The 17,892-nt window shown below is 34.0% G+C and overlaps 1 protein-coding gene across 1 annotated transcript; it reads right to left on the bottom strand.

Annotated features, from left to right (window-relative positions):
* Window positions 1-6,526: 6,526 nt before the first annotated feature.
* On the bottom strand, window positions 6,527-11,418 carry LOC131168631 (probable CoA ligase CCL7). The gene is made up of 6 exons (XM_058128221.1): window positions 10,099-11,418; window positions 9,373-9,562; window positions 8,332-8,477; window positions 8,144-8,211; window positions 7,048-7,150; window positions 6,527-6,757 (listed from the first exon to the last, which is right to left on the bottom strand). Exons 1-6 carry the CDS (start codon window positions 11,116-11,118, stop codon window positions 6,644-6,646), a joined length of 1,641 nt encoding a protein of 546 aa, XP_057984204.1. The 5' UTR covers window positions 11,119-11,418; the 3' UTR covers window positions 6,527-6,643.
* Between the last annotated feature and the right edge of the window lie 6,474 nt (window positions 11,419-17,892).

Genomic DNA, 17,892 nt, shown 5'->3' with positions numbered 1-17,892 from the left:
ATACCATGATCACATCAGGTGGAGATTTTGTCTATTCCTTGGTTCATACCCTTTCATATTTAAAGGATACTTTCCATCCTCCAAAGAGCACTGTTCCATAAATAATAATATACTCCTAGTTGCCCTTGGTCTAACTGTTAGGACATTTTAGCTAGCACGAATATATTTTGAACAATGTCCTACCTCTCCTAAATACTCTTCTGAACTTACTAGAAATTTAATTGTTAAAAGTATTCATTCTTTACTTCGTCTCATAAGCTCTCAAAATGTTAAGTCATATCCTTTAGAGCTTCATATCCTTAGAGATGAGTTGAATGACTAAGTTGGTTGCACTAGGTCTTAATCTTTCAAGGAGACCTATGCATATGAGATTAACATGAGAAGCCATTCGAACCTTTGCCTCTCACACATATTAAAACTCATAACAATAGAGGCATTATTGGCTTAGTTCACTTAAAGAAATATCTATTATGATTTTTTGGTCCTCTAAGCCTAATCATGTAAAGCCAAGATATAATCATTGAAAACTAAAAACACTTGGCTAAAGAAAGTAGAAAATTAAGAAAAGGCATAAAATGAATAAGTGCATAACTCAATGGGAGCTTTTATACTTCATATTTATATAAATTAAAATGCTCGCATATTTTTATATCATTTATGTCTTTATGCCTATATGTGTATAGCATTGCAGCAGTATCCATGATTCAATGAATGGTTATAATCTCTTTAATGGATGTTTTATGTTTTTTCCTAGCATGAACTACTATTGAGTTATATTGAATATCTTGAGTTGATTATATTACTGGATAGCATGTTCGTGTTGAAAGCCTCCCGCATAACGGATGCAGTTAATGTGTAATTGCATGCTGGTAGTGGATATAGGTTCTCGTGTGCCTTGAACTGAATTATAAACTGCTTGATTGAACCTATCAGTTACAGATTTTATGGAAAAATGTCCAATTTACAGATAACATGCTGTCGAAATTTTGACAAGAATTTTCCCAAAATAAAACCTTGTCCAAAGATGATTATAATAAAATTAAATTTAAAATATTTTTTGAAAGGATGAGTAAAAATCAATTAAATAATTAAACTTCATCATAACATAATCATCAGACATTTAGAGGAGCTCAGCTCCATTCCTATAGAAAAGGCTCAAAGAACTTATATGCATCATTTCACTTTTTGAATGTTGAGGTTCTTCTGAAATCCCTGAACATTATATCCAATACTTAAAGGCTTATGATTTGATACAGAATGTTCTTGGGTCATGAACATTATTGCATGTCTTAATATATACTCTCTGATGCATCTATGGCCTATAGGGACGACTATACTAAGAAGGGATAAATGTAGTTAATAAATATTCAGTATAGTTGATTTAAAAGATTTAGATTGATTACTTATTCTAATTGGCCTATTAAATGAAAGCAATTCCTGATGAGTGTAAGTAGTTTATTTCATTTGAGCATGTACTCAAATTTATAGGGGGGGTCCTTGAAATTAAATTTCCATCGTGTTAAGCTCTCCAACATGTCTAGCGTAGATATGTTTCAAATATAGTGTGGCATGTGCTTAAATGTGTTATTCTTTTTGCAAATCATAATTTGAAATATGTTGTTGTTGCCACAATCATCTGTGTTGCTATGATATCCTTGTTTTAAATTCTTTGATATCTTTAGGATCGTTATGGTTGTGTTTTATTGGTCATGCTTAGTTTTGTACTTAAATGAAATACCAGAAACATAGTGCATGCATTGTCTTTAAGTTTCTTTTTTAGCAAGCACACCCTCAGTACTTCTTGAAAACATCATAAGGGTATGTGTGTGTGTGTGTGTGTCTATATATATATATATATATATATATATATATATATATATATATATACATATATTTTTCTTTTTTTAAAAAAAAAAAAAAAGAGTTTTTTCATGCAACATATCTTGTTTTCTTGCTTGTGTACTAAAAGAGGGGAAAATTTTTCTGAGCTAAATGATAATTATTTTAGATATGGGGAGTGCTACCTTAAGCTAAGAATTTTTTTTTTTTCTTAATCAAACATTCTTTCTTAATTTAGCCCTTTTGCTAATGTCAAAAGGCGGAGAGTTTTGTTGAGGAAAATGCATGAGTGTTTGTGCTTTAATGCTAAAACTAAATGTATAATTTATTTAAAATATCTTCTGTCTTGGATAAGCTTGAGTTTTACTGCTTATCTGTATTTTATGCATATTCTTAGGGGGAACCTTTTTAGGTTAAACCACATTTTACTCTGATGTGTTTGTCATCATAAAAAAAGGGGAGATTAATGACTTTTTGAGTCCGATCCCTGATTTTGATTATGACAAACTGCATATTACTAATGTGTGTGCCTAATACTTGAACAAGTTATTAATTTAGTACACACACATGAGAAAAGATTGTTGGAAGCATGAAAGACTTAAAGATTATACTACTGGCATACTCCATGGAGAATTCGAAGAGCAAAAGAAAGAAGAATAAGAAGATTATTACTGTAAATGCATTTATGTTTTAAATTTGGTCTGTAATAATCTACATCGTTCTGTAATAATCTCTGCATGTCATGCATATAGGTAATTATAAGTTCAACAAGACCATAGTTTGACCATAGGGAGCCAAAGGACCTTAGGGTACCCTTCGGTCGACCGACGCCGGATTTTTGGTACTATCACAAAACGGCCTTAGAAAGACATTAGGTTTCCACACAAATGCACAACAGTCTCCATTCACATTCACAATCAGGGATCAACTTAAAATTAAATTGAACATAATAGGCATAATTTTGAGAGGTCAGGTGACCGAACCCAGGTGTTCAAAATACTTCGGGCGCCCGAACCACTAGGAAGTCGGCGATTTGACTTAACTTTGGGCGACCAAACTAGAAGTGAACCTACCGGCCATGGGCGACTGAACAAGTGCTAGGGCACTTTGCACCAACCCGGGCGCCTAAACCTTCGCATTCAAAAAAGCCTCGACCGACCAAACTTGTGAGTTCGGTTAACCGAACTTAGCTCCAGGCACCGGAACCGCGGATGTAATGTTTTTGACTTTTGTTCAGCCAACCGAACTTAGACTCGAGCCACCGAACCCTTTAAAATGTCTTTTTGAGCTGAGTCTATTCGAGTGATCGAACTAAAGTTCATCCATCCGAAACGTCTTGGGTTACTTAATATTTACCGAGGTTAAAATGTTTTAAACAGAGTTAATTTTTCTAATGTCTTTTAAAACAATGCTAATAATACCCTACATGTCATAAACAGTTATATTTTGACCTTTGTCTATAAATAAGGGTTCATTTGTGAGGATTAGCAGGAGATTAGCAAAAATCATTAGTAAAAATTATCTCTATTTCCAAAAGTTCATATTGCCCATTTTACTTCAAAATACTCTCAAATTTTCATTCTCTTGATACATCTTAACTTTGTGAGAGTTCTATATTAGGTTATTGATTAGTATAGATTGCTCATACTCACATTTGCTTGGCTTGATTGTTTGATGTTATTTTAGGGAGCTTAGAAAAGTTTATCCCATGGATTTGAATATAGTTAATCTTGTGTTGGGATAAACTCATTGGCTTGAGTATCTTTTCATTGTCATTGCAAGATTCCTATAACTTTATTTTTGTTGTGCAATTTCTTTTAAAAATATAACATTTTCAAACTACTCTTGTGCTTATTTCATTGAAAGAAAATATTTTGAGTTAGTTTGAATATTTGATTAGCATCTTTGAAACTCTGATTTGTTATTGAGATTTGATATAACTTGTTTCAAAGATATAGCTTGATTAGAATACTCTTGAGCATATTTGTGATTATTCCTTACTGAGTGTTGCTTGCACAAAAATTACATCACAGAACTTACATTTACCTATATTATTGATGTGCATTGACTGATTATCATTTGGTACATATCAGCTTAATTGAGAAGCACAATCACTGTACCTAATTTGGTTTGTACGTAAATTTTATATCATTGGTTGTATTCCAGCCGTGGGCCTGAAAAGGGAGACTAACCCTCTGGAATAGTCCCGGATTGGCTTAGACCTAATTAGGAAAACTAGGTGCACCATCCTGGTAAGGTGCAGGTTGGGGTCAGCCCTATGAATTTGACCTAGGGTCTTCTCCGCACTGCAAGGAGAATTTGTAAAGGTTGATATCTGTGTTAATTTAACCTGATTGTAATCGGTGCCACTCCACCCGTTAAGTGAGCATTAGTGGAATCTTCGAACTTGCGAGCTAGAGGCGGGAACGTAGGCAGTATTGGCCGAACCTCGATAACATATTGTGTGTGTACTTTATATTTCCTCAATTTATTTTCCACACTTTCATTTTCAGCACATGTATGTTTTATGTTTAATTCATTATATGTTGTAAATGTGTTGATTGGATTAATGATTATATAGAAAGACCCTAGGTTTGCGTAATACTGTTGTTGGTTAATTTGACCCAGGAGATAAATTTTTAAATACCCAATTCACCCCCCCCCTCTTGGGAATACACCAAAACTAACACCCTGGTCGACCGAACCCCCATGTGGGAGATTTCAACTGCTTGGTTGACCGAACAACCTAGTTCAAAATCACTTGGTCAACCGAACCGCCCGGATTTGGGAAAATCGCCTTTAAGACCCTCAGCACGGTCGACCGAACTCTCAATTCATTTTTTGCATGGTCGAAAACTTTGTCACTTCGTCAACCGAACCTTAAGTTCGGTCGACCTGTGCTCTTTGGTTGGACAACTTTTTTACCGAAGTTAAAATTTTTTAAATGGGGTTAACTTTGCTAAAGTTTTTTAAAACAATTCTAATAATTTCCTATATGTCCTAAACGGTCATAATTTGGTTTTTATCTATAAATATGAGTTCATTTGTGAGGATTAGCAATAGATTAGTAAAAATCATTAGCAAAAATATTCTTTATTGCCAAAAGTTCATATTGCCCATTTTACTTCAAAACACTCTCAAATCTTTATTCCCTTGATATATCTTAACTTTGTGAGAGTTTTATATCGGGTTATTGATTAGTATAGATTGCTCATACTCTCATTTGCTTGGCTTGATTGTTTGATATTATTTTGGGGAGTTTAGAAAAATTTATTGCATATATTTGAATATAGTAAATCTTGTGTTGAGATAAACTCATAAGCTTAAGGATTTTTACATTGTCATTGCAAGATTCCTATAGTTTGATTTTGTTGTGTAAAATATTTTCTACAAGTTACAATATTTTCAAACTACTCTTGTGCTCATTTCGTTGAAGGAAGTTTTTTCAAGATAGTTTGATTATCTAATTAGCATCTTTGAAACCCTGATTTGTTATTGAGATTTGATATAACTTGTTTCAAAGATATAGCTTGTTTAAAACACTCTTAAACATTATAGTAATCACATCTTGTTGAGTGTTCCTTACACAAAGATACACATCACTGAGCTTACACTTACCTATGTAGTTGATGTGCATTTGATTGATTATATTTGGTACATATCTACTTGATTGATAAGCATAATCATTGTACCCTGTTATATAAAATACTATTATATTCCAGGCGTGGCCTGAGGGGGCGATAACGAGCCCTGTAAGGATTGTATGTAAAGGTTGAGGTCAATCTTGTGCTAATTGATCTAGTTGTTTTAGGTGTCGTTCCACCCGTTAAGTGAGTCCATAATGTAATCCTTGTGCTAGTGAGCCAAGGCGGGGACGTAGGCAGGATTGGCCGAACCCCGATATCATATTCGATGTCAAGTTTACTTGTCCTACATTATATTATGTTATGTACTTGATTTAAATTTCCTACTGAATATACTGCATATCTTATTAGCACAAAATTATTTTTTGGTTGAGAAATACTAAAATTGTGGTGCATGTTCTAAAAATTGTTTAATATATCATATGTGCAATTTCATATACATTTAGACTGCCCCTAAGTTCTGTAATACTGCTGATTTGATTTAACCTAAGAAGAATAAATTTTAAATACCCAATTCACCCCCCTCTTGGGTTTGCACCAAAGCTAACATAAACCGTCAACGGTTTTGTAGGACTCAGGGAAACCGTTGACGATTTTAGTTAGAAGGTTTGGTTGGGAGACCAAACCATCGACGATTTTAGCAATCTAAGGAAAACCGTCGACAGTTTCAACTACCAAGAGATTTTGAGAAAGATTTTGATGTGGTAAGTGGCCAAACCGTCGACGATTTCAGGAAAACCATCGACGATTTCTTTCAGGCCAGCTTACCTATAAATAAGTCTAAGCTCATTTGTTTTAGAAAAATAATTTCTCTCTCTCTCTCTCTCTCTCTCTCTCTCTCTCTCTCCCTCTCCTAGGGTTTTGGAGTTCTCCCTCTCTAAAGCTCTCCCGAGTCTCCCTCGTGCTCTCAGATCCTCTCTCCTTCCTCTTGACTTGCCGGTTTTCCTTTCCTCGGCGAGTTTAAGGAAAATTTAGGATTTATTCCAGAGAACGTGATAGGCATATTTTCATAAACAGGTAAGGGGATTAGATTATGCTAATTATTTTTGAAATGTGAACCGATTAAACTATAGTATATAGTACAAAAATGTTATATATAATTTCTTGATTTAATCCATAAACAACCAAACTAGCAGTTACACATAAATGGATTGCAGTTTTTACATCTTTGATCGAACTTTCTCAATAAGCTCTCTTCTCAGTAACTTCCCTGAAGGTGATTTTGGAACACTACTTACAAAAATTACTCTTCTCAATCTTTTGAATGGTGCCACCTACCACCCATGAAAAAGGAAAAAAAAAAAAACTCGTCAAGTACTCCATATATATAAATATATATATTTTTTAAATGAATTTAAACAAAATTCAATACAATTTTATATTACATTTTTTACAATTCACATCCAAGACATGAGAGTAAAATGAAATGAAAAATTATATAAAACTTTGTAAAATTATAAAGAACAATTTCATTCCATTCCATTATTCTTTTCTACCAAACAAAATTTTGAGTGTTTCTTTGCTTCATGAATTTAAAGAAGATATGGGAGACTTCAATTAGTACCTGATCAGCAATGAAGTTTTGAACATCAGCCTCAGTTAGCAAGCTGTTGGGGGAACGAACAACATATGCAATTGGGACCTCGCCTGCTCTAGCATCGGGAAACCTACAAATTAAGTGATAATGATGCTCAAGTCTCAAGAAGTTTCTAAAGAACATGATTAGACACTCGAATTTACTTAGTAATTGCTCATTTAAAAGAATGCCTCCCACAATAACGCTTGTCTAAGGTTGCATTTTGGTTTCATGACTCGAACTTGAATATGAATGAAACATGATATAATTTTGTACTACATTTTATTTAATACATAAAATTCTAAATCTAGCATTCTCATTTCAAACTCCCAAACATGAAGTAACTCTGTGTTTAGAAGTACGGAATTTGAACCTTAGATTTAGATTTACATAAATTTAGGTATAACCTAGTATAACTATTATAATAAATTTCTGTACACAAGCCTCAAAATTCATGCTTCCAAACACTTAATATAGGGAAGGCAATAGTGAAACTGATTTTTTTGCTAAAAAAAGAGAAATGGGAAATAATATAATTTACGAAAAACAACACCTTCTACCACATTATTTGAAAAGTATTTTTCGGATGGATAGGTGGGGTCTCGTTTCCGTTCGTCATTAGTTCAACTTTAGAGTTTCGTTTGGTATATTTTGATTTGATTTTAGTTGTATTTATATTTTTATATTCTTTGTTAGTTATGTTTAGTTTTATTGTCCTAATTTGATTGGTTGTTAGTGTTGGTTTTTTTTTTTTTAGGATTTTTCTATAATCTTTTTTTTACTTATCTTGTAATCACGGTATTCCTCCGTCAAAAGTGAGTATATTAATAAATCAATAGAGGTGCCGCCCTCTTTTAGTTTAAAAAAAAAACACTTAAAAGAGTTTGTTTAATTCTTTTTGCAGAGTTTCTCTTGGATTTGGTGGGCAAAAGGCAGCTTCTTTTTTACCTTTTCTCCTCCATGCATCTTATGTGATCAAAAGAAGACACACGAAGGAGGAACTCATTTATCTTCTCATCTCCTCTCTCAAACCAAACAAACAGGCTCTTAAGTTATATGCCTCTCTTAGTAATTAAGTACTTACGGGATGACAATAGCATCTAATATCTCAGGGTGAGCAAGCAACAGCCCTTCAAGCTCTGCTGGTGCAACCTAACAAACAGTAGCACGTATGGATAAGAAACAAAGAGCCTTATGCAAACAGATGGTGGACATCTGGGTCTTATTTTACTTGTCATGTAAATACCCAGCAAGTATCAAATAATGAATTACCTGAAAGCCATTACACTTAATAAGCTCTTTAATCCTGTCCACAACATATAATTCTCCCTTCTCATCAAAATATCCAAGATCTCCAGAGTGAACCCAACCTTGTTCATCTATTGTCAGCTTTGTCGCCTGTGGATTGTTCAAATAACCTGAAAAGGATTTGAATTTTTTTAAAAAAATAATAATTAATAATGACTCCAGTGTGAAGTTTCAACTTATTCTTCTTCTTAATACTATCATATTTGAAAAAGAAAAATAAAATATATAACGAATCAGTGATAAGAGTTCTTACACATCACTAAAATTTGATTTTTCTTAATTTCTTATCACATTAAAATAAATTTTCATTTTTAATGGTTTATGGGGTTGAAAGAAAATATAATGGAATATAAATTCTCTTCTTATTTTTCTTCTCCTTCCTTTCTCAAGCAAAGTCCTTGCTCCAAATGGAGCCCAAAGCCCTATTGAAGCTTGGAAAACATGAAGGAGATGAAAATATGGATCCATATTTGAATATTAAAGAAGTGATAAAGAAAATAAAATATATAGTAAACTAATTAAAAAAATTTACATGCCATTAACCTTTAATTTTTTTAAAAAAAATTTAATTATAGTAGAACAAATTTTCATTTTTCTTTTACATAAAGAGAAAATACAACAAAAAATTGATTTTTATCTTCTTCTCCCTTTTTTTAGTTTCTTTTAAGAAAAGAAAACAAAAATTCACCCTTCATTGTATTTCCTCTCTCTATATATTAAATACTATTAACAATACAAATTTTTCCTAATATGATTGCTTTTTTTTAAAGAAAAAGTAAAGGTTAATGACATGTAAATCAAATTTTTGTTCATTGATTCACCATATATATAAAAAAGTGAATTCCTTCGTATTTTCATTTCCTTTTCTAATATTTTCCAAATTTCAAAAAGGGTATTTGATGTTCTCGGCTTAAGCACAAAACTAATACAATTTTTCTAAAGAATAAGAGGAATTTATGTAGCTAAGAACTCATACGAACTCAGGCTACTGAGTACAAATTGTACCTTTCATCATATTTGGACCTCGGAACCATATTTCCCCCAACTCATTTGGAGGAATGGGCTTCAATGTGTCAACACTAACTATTTGAGATTCAACTCCAGTAAGAAGCGTTCCTGTTGAACCAGAAAGGCAAGATCTTGTCTTGGGGTCTTCCATTGACACAACTCCACATGTTTCTGTCATACCATAGCCCTGCCAAAATACTGAAAGGTTCAGTTGAAATCAAAATGCATCTTTCCCACTGCAGCTCATTTTGAACAAGCTAGAGAACATGCTTGACAATATCCACAAAATCATAGAAGCTTTTACTTTGTATCACCCTCCAAATTTTAAAATTCATTTATATTGATTGAATGTATTTAACAAGGTTATTATTTTATAGATGTTACGCCTTGAACACTTCATATCATTGATGAACTTTATTCACAATATATGAGTTCTAGCATGGTTGTATACTAGCTTCTTTTTTTTTTTTCGATTATATAGGAATTTTAACCACCAACAAGTCCTTCGGACCCCTATGCGATACTAAACTTACAGATTACCGTCCTTTTCTTAGGTCTCACTGATAAGGTAAAGTTCGGAATACGGACACGATTTCCGTACATCAGTTGGACGTTCGGCTAACCCAAATATACTAGCTATTGATCACATGTGAGAGCACAACGTTTAATTCCGGAACTAGAGAGAACAAATTATAAAATTTAAATAGCTTCCCTTAAATTTACCTGCATAACATCAGCCTGAGGCAGAACCTTAGCACACTCCTCCATCACATCCTTCCCCAAAGGAGCCGCACCGGTACCCAGAATCTTTAACGACGACAAATCATAATTTTTCACCGCGCTCTGCTTCGCCAGAGCAACCATTACCGGCGGAACCACATACAAATGCGTCACCCTGAATTTCTCCACCGCCCCCAAAACCTTCTCCATCTCAAACTTCTCCATCGCCATTGACACCACAGCGTTCCCTCTCTGAAGCTGCGCATACACAATCAAAGACAGCGCCAGCACATGGAACATCGGAAGAAAACATAGAAACACATTATCCCTCTCGCCGTACAGTTCTTGATCCGCCGTCACCATTAGGGCTCCGGCGATGAAGTTTCGATGAGTCAAAATCACCCCCTTGCTGGTCCCGGTCGTGCCGGAGGAGTACAGCAGCGCCGCGGCGTCGCCCTGTGCGACTGAAACTTCCGGCAAATCGGAAGCTTGGTCCAACTTGTTGATTAAATCGAATAAGTGCCAAGTTTTACAATCTGACCTAATCGAGCAATTGACCGAGATTGGCGGTTTTATAAATAAGTACAACAGATCAAATTGCTTGACCTTGTCCCAGAGCTCGGGGACGGTGACCACGAGCTTTGGATTGCAGTCCTTGACTTGACGAGAAATCTCGCGAACGGTGTAGGAAGGATTGATGGTGGAGGCGATGGCGCCGAGAGCGACGGTGGCGAGGAAGCAAATGGGGAAGTAGATGGAATTGGGGGCGAAGATGAGGACGACGTCGTTTCTGCGGATACCGAGGCGGGAGAGGGCGTGGGAGAGGTTGCAGACGACGGATTTGAGGCGGCAGAAGGTGAGGATTTCGCCGGAATCGTGGTCGATGAGGGCGGTGCTGTTTGGAAAAGACGAAGAGTTTTGGAAGAGGAAATCGACCATGGACGTGTTGGGGTTTGGGGGCAGATTGAGAGGGGGTCTCAGTGATCGGTAAATGCCGTCTTCGCCGTAGCAAGATTTCGCCATGGCTGCAGCAGAACGGAGACTGTCGCGGTGTCGCCTGTCGGAGAAGAGCGACCGGGTTGAGGGCGTCAGGGGCCACTCTGGGGGGAAAGGAATTATCAGGTGCAGCAGTGCATGGTCGAACGGCTTCTCTGTTTGACTTATTTCAGCGTCTGACCAATTTGCGGTTGATGTCGTAACGTGATTGTAGGATTAATACTGTCATGCGAAGCATGGGACTTCTTTTTCCTTCGACGGGGGAGGCTCCGGTCTTCTTCGACTCGACTGCATTAATCAGTCTAGTTTCCACTCTTGGGTCTTTTGCATTGTCTTTTTCTTTAATATTTCTCTTTTTTTTTTTTATTATGCCTTTCTAGAAGAGTTAGTAGAACATCACGGTCAATGACTTTTTTTTCTATTACTAGTTGCAGTCTCTAAGTTGATGTTGTTAGTAAGGACATTAAATTTAATAAGTTAAAAATACATATTTAAATTTTTATTTATAATTTATGTCGCAAAGTCCCAGAAGAATAAAATCAAAAATGACAATAAATAATAATATTAAAGTTTAATGAAGTTGTCAAACCTACTATTTACTTTGGTGCGTTTAGCTCACTTAATTATTACCTGTTAATTGGTCTTTAAACTAATCCTAACCTAATGAACTAGTAGTCTTGGTCTACTTTTATCAGAGTTGGAATTGGGAGCTCAGTTATATATGAGGAATCTGGCACCCCTTGCACACTCGTTCTACGAATAGTACCTAATTAACTATAAATTATATCTAAATTAAATCTAATGTTCTTTAATTATCTCCTTTAAAAAAATAAATAAATTTTAAAATTTTAAAATAAAATGTAAAATAATTTGCAATTTAAAAATATCTAATAAGACTTTCAAATAATGTGATCTTATTAGATAAACCCCCTCATAACTAATATAAGTGAAGTCTGAAATATTTTTTTACCTTTTGTTTAATCATTGAGACACACTTACACACAAAAATAGAATATATATATATATATATATATAGATAATAATTTTAAAAATCATCAAATTTGATGAAAAATAGTCTTTAAAATATTCTCATATTTTTTCTTTTTCTTTTTTTTGAATTTTTTGAAACTTTTCTAACATTTTTCTACACTTTTTTGTGATTTTTAAGAACTTTTTCCTTCATTTTTAATATTTTATTTTTTTTCATTTTTTTGTTATTTGACTCAAAATAACTCAAATAATTTTTATTTATTTTTTTTTGGTTTTTAAATATTTTTCCTAATTTGTTTTACTAGTTTTTTCCAATTTTAAAATTAAAAATTCATTTAAATTCGATTTTTAAATTAAATAAAATGAACTGGCGATTTGAAAGAGACTGACCGATTCTAAACTGGGACAACTTGGATCAAACTGAGTTAACTCAGTTGGAGGGAAGGTTGGCCACGTGTCAGCAAAAAGTGGTGACATGTGGCAATGCCTTAATTTATTATTATTATTATTATTATTATTATTAAATTTTCTGCAGCAAGGTGATGTCAGTATGACGTCACCTCCTAGGATTTCATTGATTTCATCATCACCGGGTACACAAGGACATGGGTACACAAGGACATGTCATTTATTTAATCTAGTTTTTCACCATCACTTATATGTCAAATTGATCCACCACCGAAGTTGACATTCCAACCCAATATGGAACTCTACTAAATAAGCATCTTTTCCTTATCTTCCTTATGAGACTTGAATATCTTGCTACCATATGGCATTAGTTCCTCTATAAAGGTAATCTTGTATAGCTTGTACCTCCCCATCTTGCTTTTTTGTCCATTCCTTTCTTTACAATTCCTTACATAGTACTAGAGTTGTTCATCCTTCCTATCTTAAATGTTCCTTCAATCCTTTCTTCGGTGGTTACTAAATCTTCAAAACTTTGGGGAGGACTTCCAATAAGATGACTAAAATATGAATTTTTGAGGATATTGACAAATAAAGATATTGATTCTTTATCCTTCATAGGAGGATACACCTATGCTGCCATTTCTCTCCAATGATAAACATAGTCTTTAAATGACTTACTGACCTTCTTCTTCATATTTTGTGAAGTCAACATGTCGGGAGTTATCTTAATCACATGCCTATACTAGGTAATAAAAGCATGAATGAGATCCTTCTAGGTGCGGATCTTTGTATAGTACCGATGGATATACCATCTCATGGCTGCCTCAATCAAGTTATCCTGAAAACAATGAATTAACAGCTTGTCATTATTAGAATACATGGCCATTTTTTTACAATACATCTTCAGATGAGTTGTTGGACACTTGGACCTGTTGCGACGTCCCGGAGTGAGGCCTGGGCAAGGGAATAAAATATGAAGTTGAAAATTTTGATTTAGAGTTACCACTAACCTATTTTCCTTGATGCGATTAGAACACCTAATTACTATTCATTTAATTGATCACTAAACTAAACTTAAGTTAAGAATCAGTAGTCTAGGTCTGCTTTAATCAGGATCGAGATCGAGAGTTTATTTATGCTAGGGGAAGGTACTAATACCCCCTACACACCCGTTCTACGAACGAAACTTAATTAATTATGAATTATCCCCAAATTAAATTTAATAACCTTTAATTAAGTCCTTTTAAAACAAATAGATAAATAAATAAATAATTAATTAAATAACTAAATAAATAAACAAAATTAATAAGAGGTAAAAAAAACCTTAGTACGATTTATAAATATCTAATAAGACCTCCAAACAAAGGGATCTTGTTAGATAAACCAGGCCTAAGATCTAATACATATGAGGTGTAAAATACCTCATTACCCTTTTTTAAATCATAGGGACACACACACAAAAGAAAAAAAATTGCCAAATTTTAAAAAAAATAATCTTTAAAAAATCCCCTGATTTTTTAAAATTTTTTGTAGAAATTTTCTAGAATTTTTTAATTTTTAAAAAATTATTTGGGATTTTAAAAGACTTTTTCTTACCTGAAGCCGCTACTGCAATGAGGCCGCTATCCAAGCCATGAACCAACGTTACAAAGTTCTAAATGACAATCCGACATAATGAAGAAGGATGAGTCACAAACAACTTGTCAAAATTTCAGCTCAATCAGACGAGAAATCACCATCCAATCGTCAAGATCAAGCCGACTGCGTAGACACCTCCAATCCTGAAGTTGCTGCTGCAATGGGACTGTTGTCCAAGTCACAAAATCACAATTGCAAAGCTGCAAATGACAATCTGACCAACCAGAATGAATAAGAATGAGTTAAGAACAATCTGTCAAAATTTCAGCTTAATCAAATGAGAAATCATTATCCGATCATCAAGATTAAGTTAACTACATAGGTACCTCCAATCCTGAATTTTCAGCAAACAATTTTCTTCTCTCCCTCACTATTTCTTAGCTGTCTCCAAGATGCACAAAGCTCTCTCTTTTTCCTCCTCTCTGATTTTCTCTTCAGAATCCTTTATTTATAAACTTGGATGCATTGATTATGACATTTAAATTCAACCATCTAATCACTTACTTATTGTCAATCTCCCAACAATCAACCACTTTTTTATTGTTAATCTCCCAACAGCCATTTAATTTTAAAAGCCAGCCACCTTTTTTTTGTACTTCATTTTTTTTTTTGTAATTTTCTACTGTTGTAATTGTATAAAAACAAAAAAAAAAAATGTCTTTCTTGTTATATTTGGCCCCTAGACAAAATATGATGTCTACAACTACCCTTCTTTATAGGTTTGCTGCTTAAGATGATAGGAAAAGCAGAATTCTGTTATCTTTCACTAACAAATGTATAAAGACTAAAGATGCAGATTTTGGGTTAGGCCAAATATAACAAGAGAGACCAATGTGTGAACTTACAAAAATGCATAGAATTTCAAGTCAACTTGATGAGCCTGCTAAGTATGGTGAAAGCAACGATTGCTCAAGCCTAGGGGGACAAAAGTCATATGTCTTTGAATCAATTAAAAATATCTTGACTACGACCACTCAAATTAATGAGATAGTCAGGTCAACTTGAAGTGTTGGTGATTAGTACAACTGGAATGTGACTATTTAGAGAAATAGTCAGGGCAACTTGGAGTGTTAGTGGTTAGTGCAACTGGAATGTGACTATTTGGAGAAATAGTGAAGGCAACTTGGAGTGTTAGTGGTTAGTACAATCTTGGAGTGTTAGTGGTTAGTACAATTTTGGAGTGTTGGTGGTTGTTAGCCTAACAAGGCTTTCACCTCTTGTTTTGATGGTAACAAATAAAAGGTTTTAATATCATTGTGTGTTCAAGTAATGATGTTTTCAGGAAACTTAAACAAGCCAAAATCAACAAAGCTTCAAAAGATCTCCAACAAGCTTAAAAGTATATGATGTGTCATGAAGTGATAAAAAAGGAAAGCTCAAAGGCATCTGAAGATGGAATGAAGTCAAAGCTCGGAGATAACCATGAAGTTTCCAAAGAACAAGAAGTGTTTAAATTATTAGGAAATCTTCATGAAAGTACTTCAAAAGTAAAAATATCATTGTGAATGAAAAGAAGCTCTTTAGGGGAGTGATATGAACTTAGAGACTTTATTTTAAATCCCCGAAAAATATTTTTCGAAAGCAAAGAAAGCAATGAAGTCAAATATTTTTAAAAAAGGAAAGAAAAATCAAAGAAAGACATCTTCAGGCTCCTAAAGTCACTTCAGGCGACTGAGGAATTTGCTAAATAAAAATTAGAACAGGCAGTGTGTCTTCAGGCACCTGACCTTGTATCTTTAGGCTCCTAACCCCTCTTCAAGCAACCGAAGTACGACAACAGACAGATTTTTTAAACTTCAAATTTTCAAATCTAATTGACTTGCGCTCCAATCTTTTTAGAAACTTGGAGGGCACTCCAAGTAAACTTGGGCAGCACGAATGTGAATGTTTGTCAAGCCTATAAATACATGTTTTATGATCTTCACATTCACACCAAACATTGAACATTCTTTCAAAATCTCTTTCACTCAAAGCCTTCTTGCTATCTGTTTTAAAACTTTGAATTGCTGCGAAATTTCTAAGAAATCTCTGAGCTTTTACATCTTCTCTGAAGCATATGATTTAAGTTCTTGATCCGCATCAAAGAGAAGTAAACCAGTGATATTTACATTGAGCTTCTTACTTCATTCTTTTGGTATTTTGAATTGAAGTATATTAGTTTCTAAATTGTACTAATCAGCTCTTTGTGTGAGCATTATTCGTACATGTCTATTTGATTTATATCTTATAGATTGATGATTTCAAGGATTGTTTGGATCGTTGGCTAAGCAAGGGGATATTGCTTAGAGAGGCGAGCTCTAGCCTAAGTAAGGAGTGACCGAACGAGGGTACATTGTTTGGAGAAGGCGGGCTCTAGCCTTAACCAAGAAGTGTTGTAAAGGTTTGTTCCGCCCGTTAAAGGAACAGGTTTAGTGAATCTTTTGGTGGTTTGCCAAAGGCGAGGACGTAAGCTGGGTATAAGCCGAACCTCCTAAAAATCCCGGTCTCACTCTCTCTTTCCCTTACTTTCTTTATTTTCAGTACATATACAATTGCATGGATGTTTTAAATTTCTGAATTATATACACTACATGAATTAGATATTAAATAAACTTAAAGCTTAATTTGCTTTTGGGATTGCGGAAACCGAAAGAGAGTACGTTAGTTGATCAATCTTTTGCGGAAAATGTATAGTAGTACGTTGATTGATTCAACACCCCAAGATTCTTTAACTTAAAGTTTATTTAAGGTCTAAGTATTTGGAAAGAGTGATTGGATGTTGTATTGAATATCAAATTGAGAGACAAATTTTATATATACAGGGCTTGATTCAAATTAATATACCCAGGGCTGACAACAAAAGTTATATTGTGATTGAATGATTTAAAACTTTGATATTGAGTGGATTGTGTTTATATTCCAAAGAGTGCTGAATCTTACAAATCTAAATAGTGCTGAAGTTAACTTGTACTTGGAAAATCGCTTGGTTATTTGCTTTCAAATTGTGGTTGATTGATTACTTGAAAAATTGAATAGTTGTGTGGTTGTGGATTAAACAAAGGAACTAAGCTCTTGTGTGATTGGTAAATTAAACAAACAAGTCTAAAATTGATTAATCAAGAAAAAGTCCTTATAGGAATTAAAAGAAAGTTTTAAAATCCAATTCTCCCCCCCTCTTGGGACTACACCTTGCTTCTCAGTTGTTAATGCAATATTGAAGTGTTAGTTGTTAGTGCAATATTGGAGTGTTAGTGGTTAATGCTTTAGTCAGGTAAGGGAAATATGCTATGCTAGGTATTTTTACAATATTATACAGATTATTAAATGATGAAAATTATATATTACAGCATTGTGTGGCTTGTGAATATGAATATAGTATGAAAATATGTTTTATGATATTTCAGTATTCTGATTTTACGATATTTTAGTACTATGATTTTATGAATCTCAGTACCATGATTATACGAATATCAGTATTATGATTATGTAGTTTCAGTGTTATGATTATACAGTTCTCAGTATTACGACATATAGTGCTCAGATAAATTATTCTACTATTGAAAAGGAACTACTAGCAGTTGATTTTGCTTTAGAAAAATTCCGTTCGTATTTGATTAGTTCACCTATTACAGTGTTTATTGACCATGCAGCCCTTAAGTACCTTCTATCTAAGAAGGATGCCAAGGCTCGTTTGATTAGGTGGATTTTACTCTTGCAGGAATTTGATCTTACAATCAAGGAGAAGAAAGGTGTGGAAAATGTCATGGCTGATTATTTATCTCACCT

This window comes from Malania oleifera, chromosome 11 (genome assembly GCF_029873635.1).
Source record: "Malania oleifera isolate guangnan ecotype guangnan chromosome 11, ASM2987363v1, whole genome shotgun sequence".
NCBI lineage: Eukaryota > Viridiplantae > Streptophyta > Magnoliopsida > Santalales > Ximeniaceae > Malania > Malania oleifera.
The sequence above is the reverse complement of the archived record's forward strand: the minus strand, read 5'-3'. Positions and strand labels throughout refer to the sequence as shown.

What these genes read in the sequence shown, in the direction of transcription:
- LOC131168631 (XM_058128221.1), bottom strand. Translation starts at nt 11,118, where the DNA reads ATGGCGAAATCTTGCTACGGCGAAGACGGCATTTACCGATCACTGAGA. An exon ending in CTCAGGCTGATGTTATGCAG is followed by an intron (nt 9,563 to 10,098) that starts GTAAATTTAAGG and finishes GTATTTTGGCAG; the next exon opens with GGCTATGGTATGACAGAAAC. An exon ending in AAAACTTCATTGCTGATCAG is followed by an intron (nt 6,758 to 7,047) that starts GTACTAATTGAA and finishes CATGGGTGGTAG; the next exon opens with GTGGCACCATTCAAAAGATT.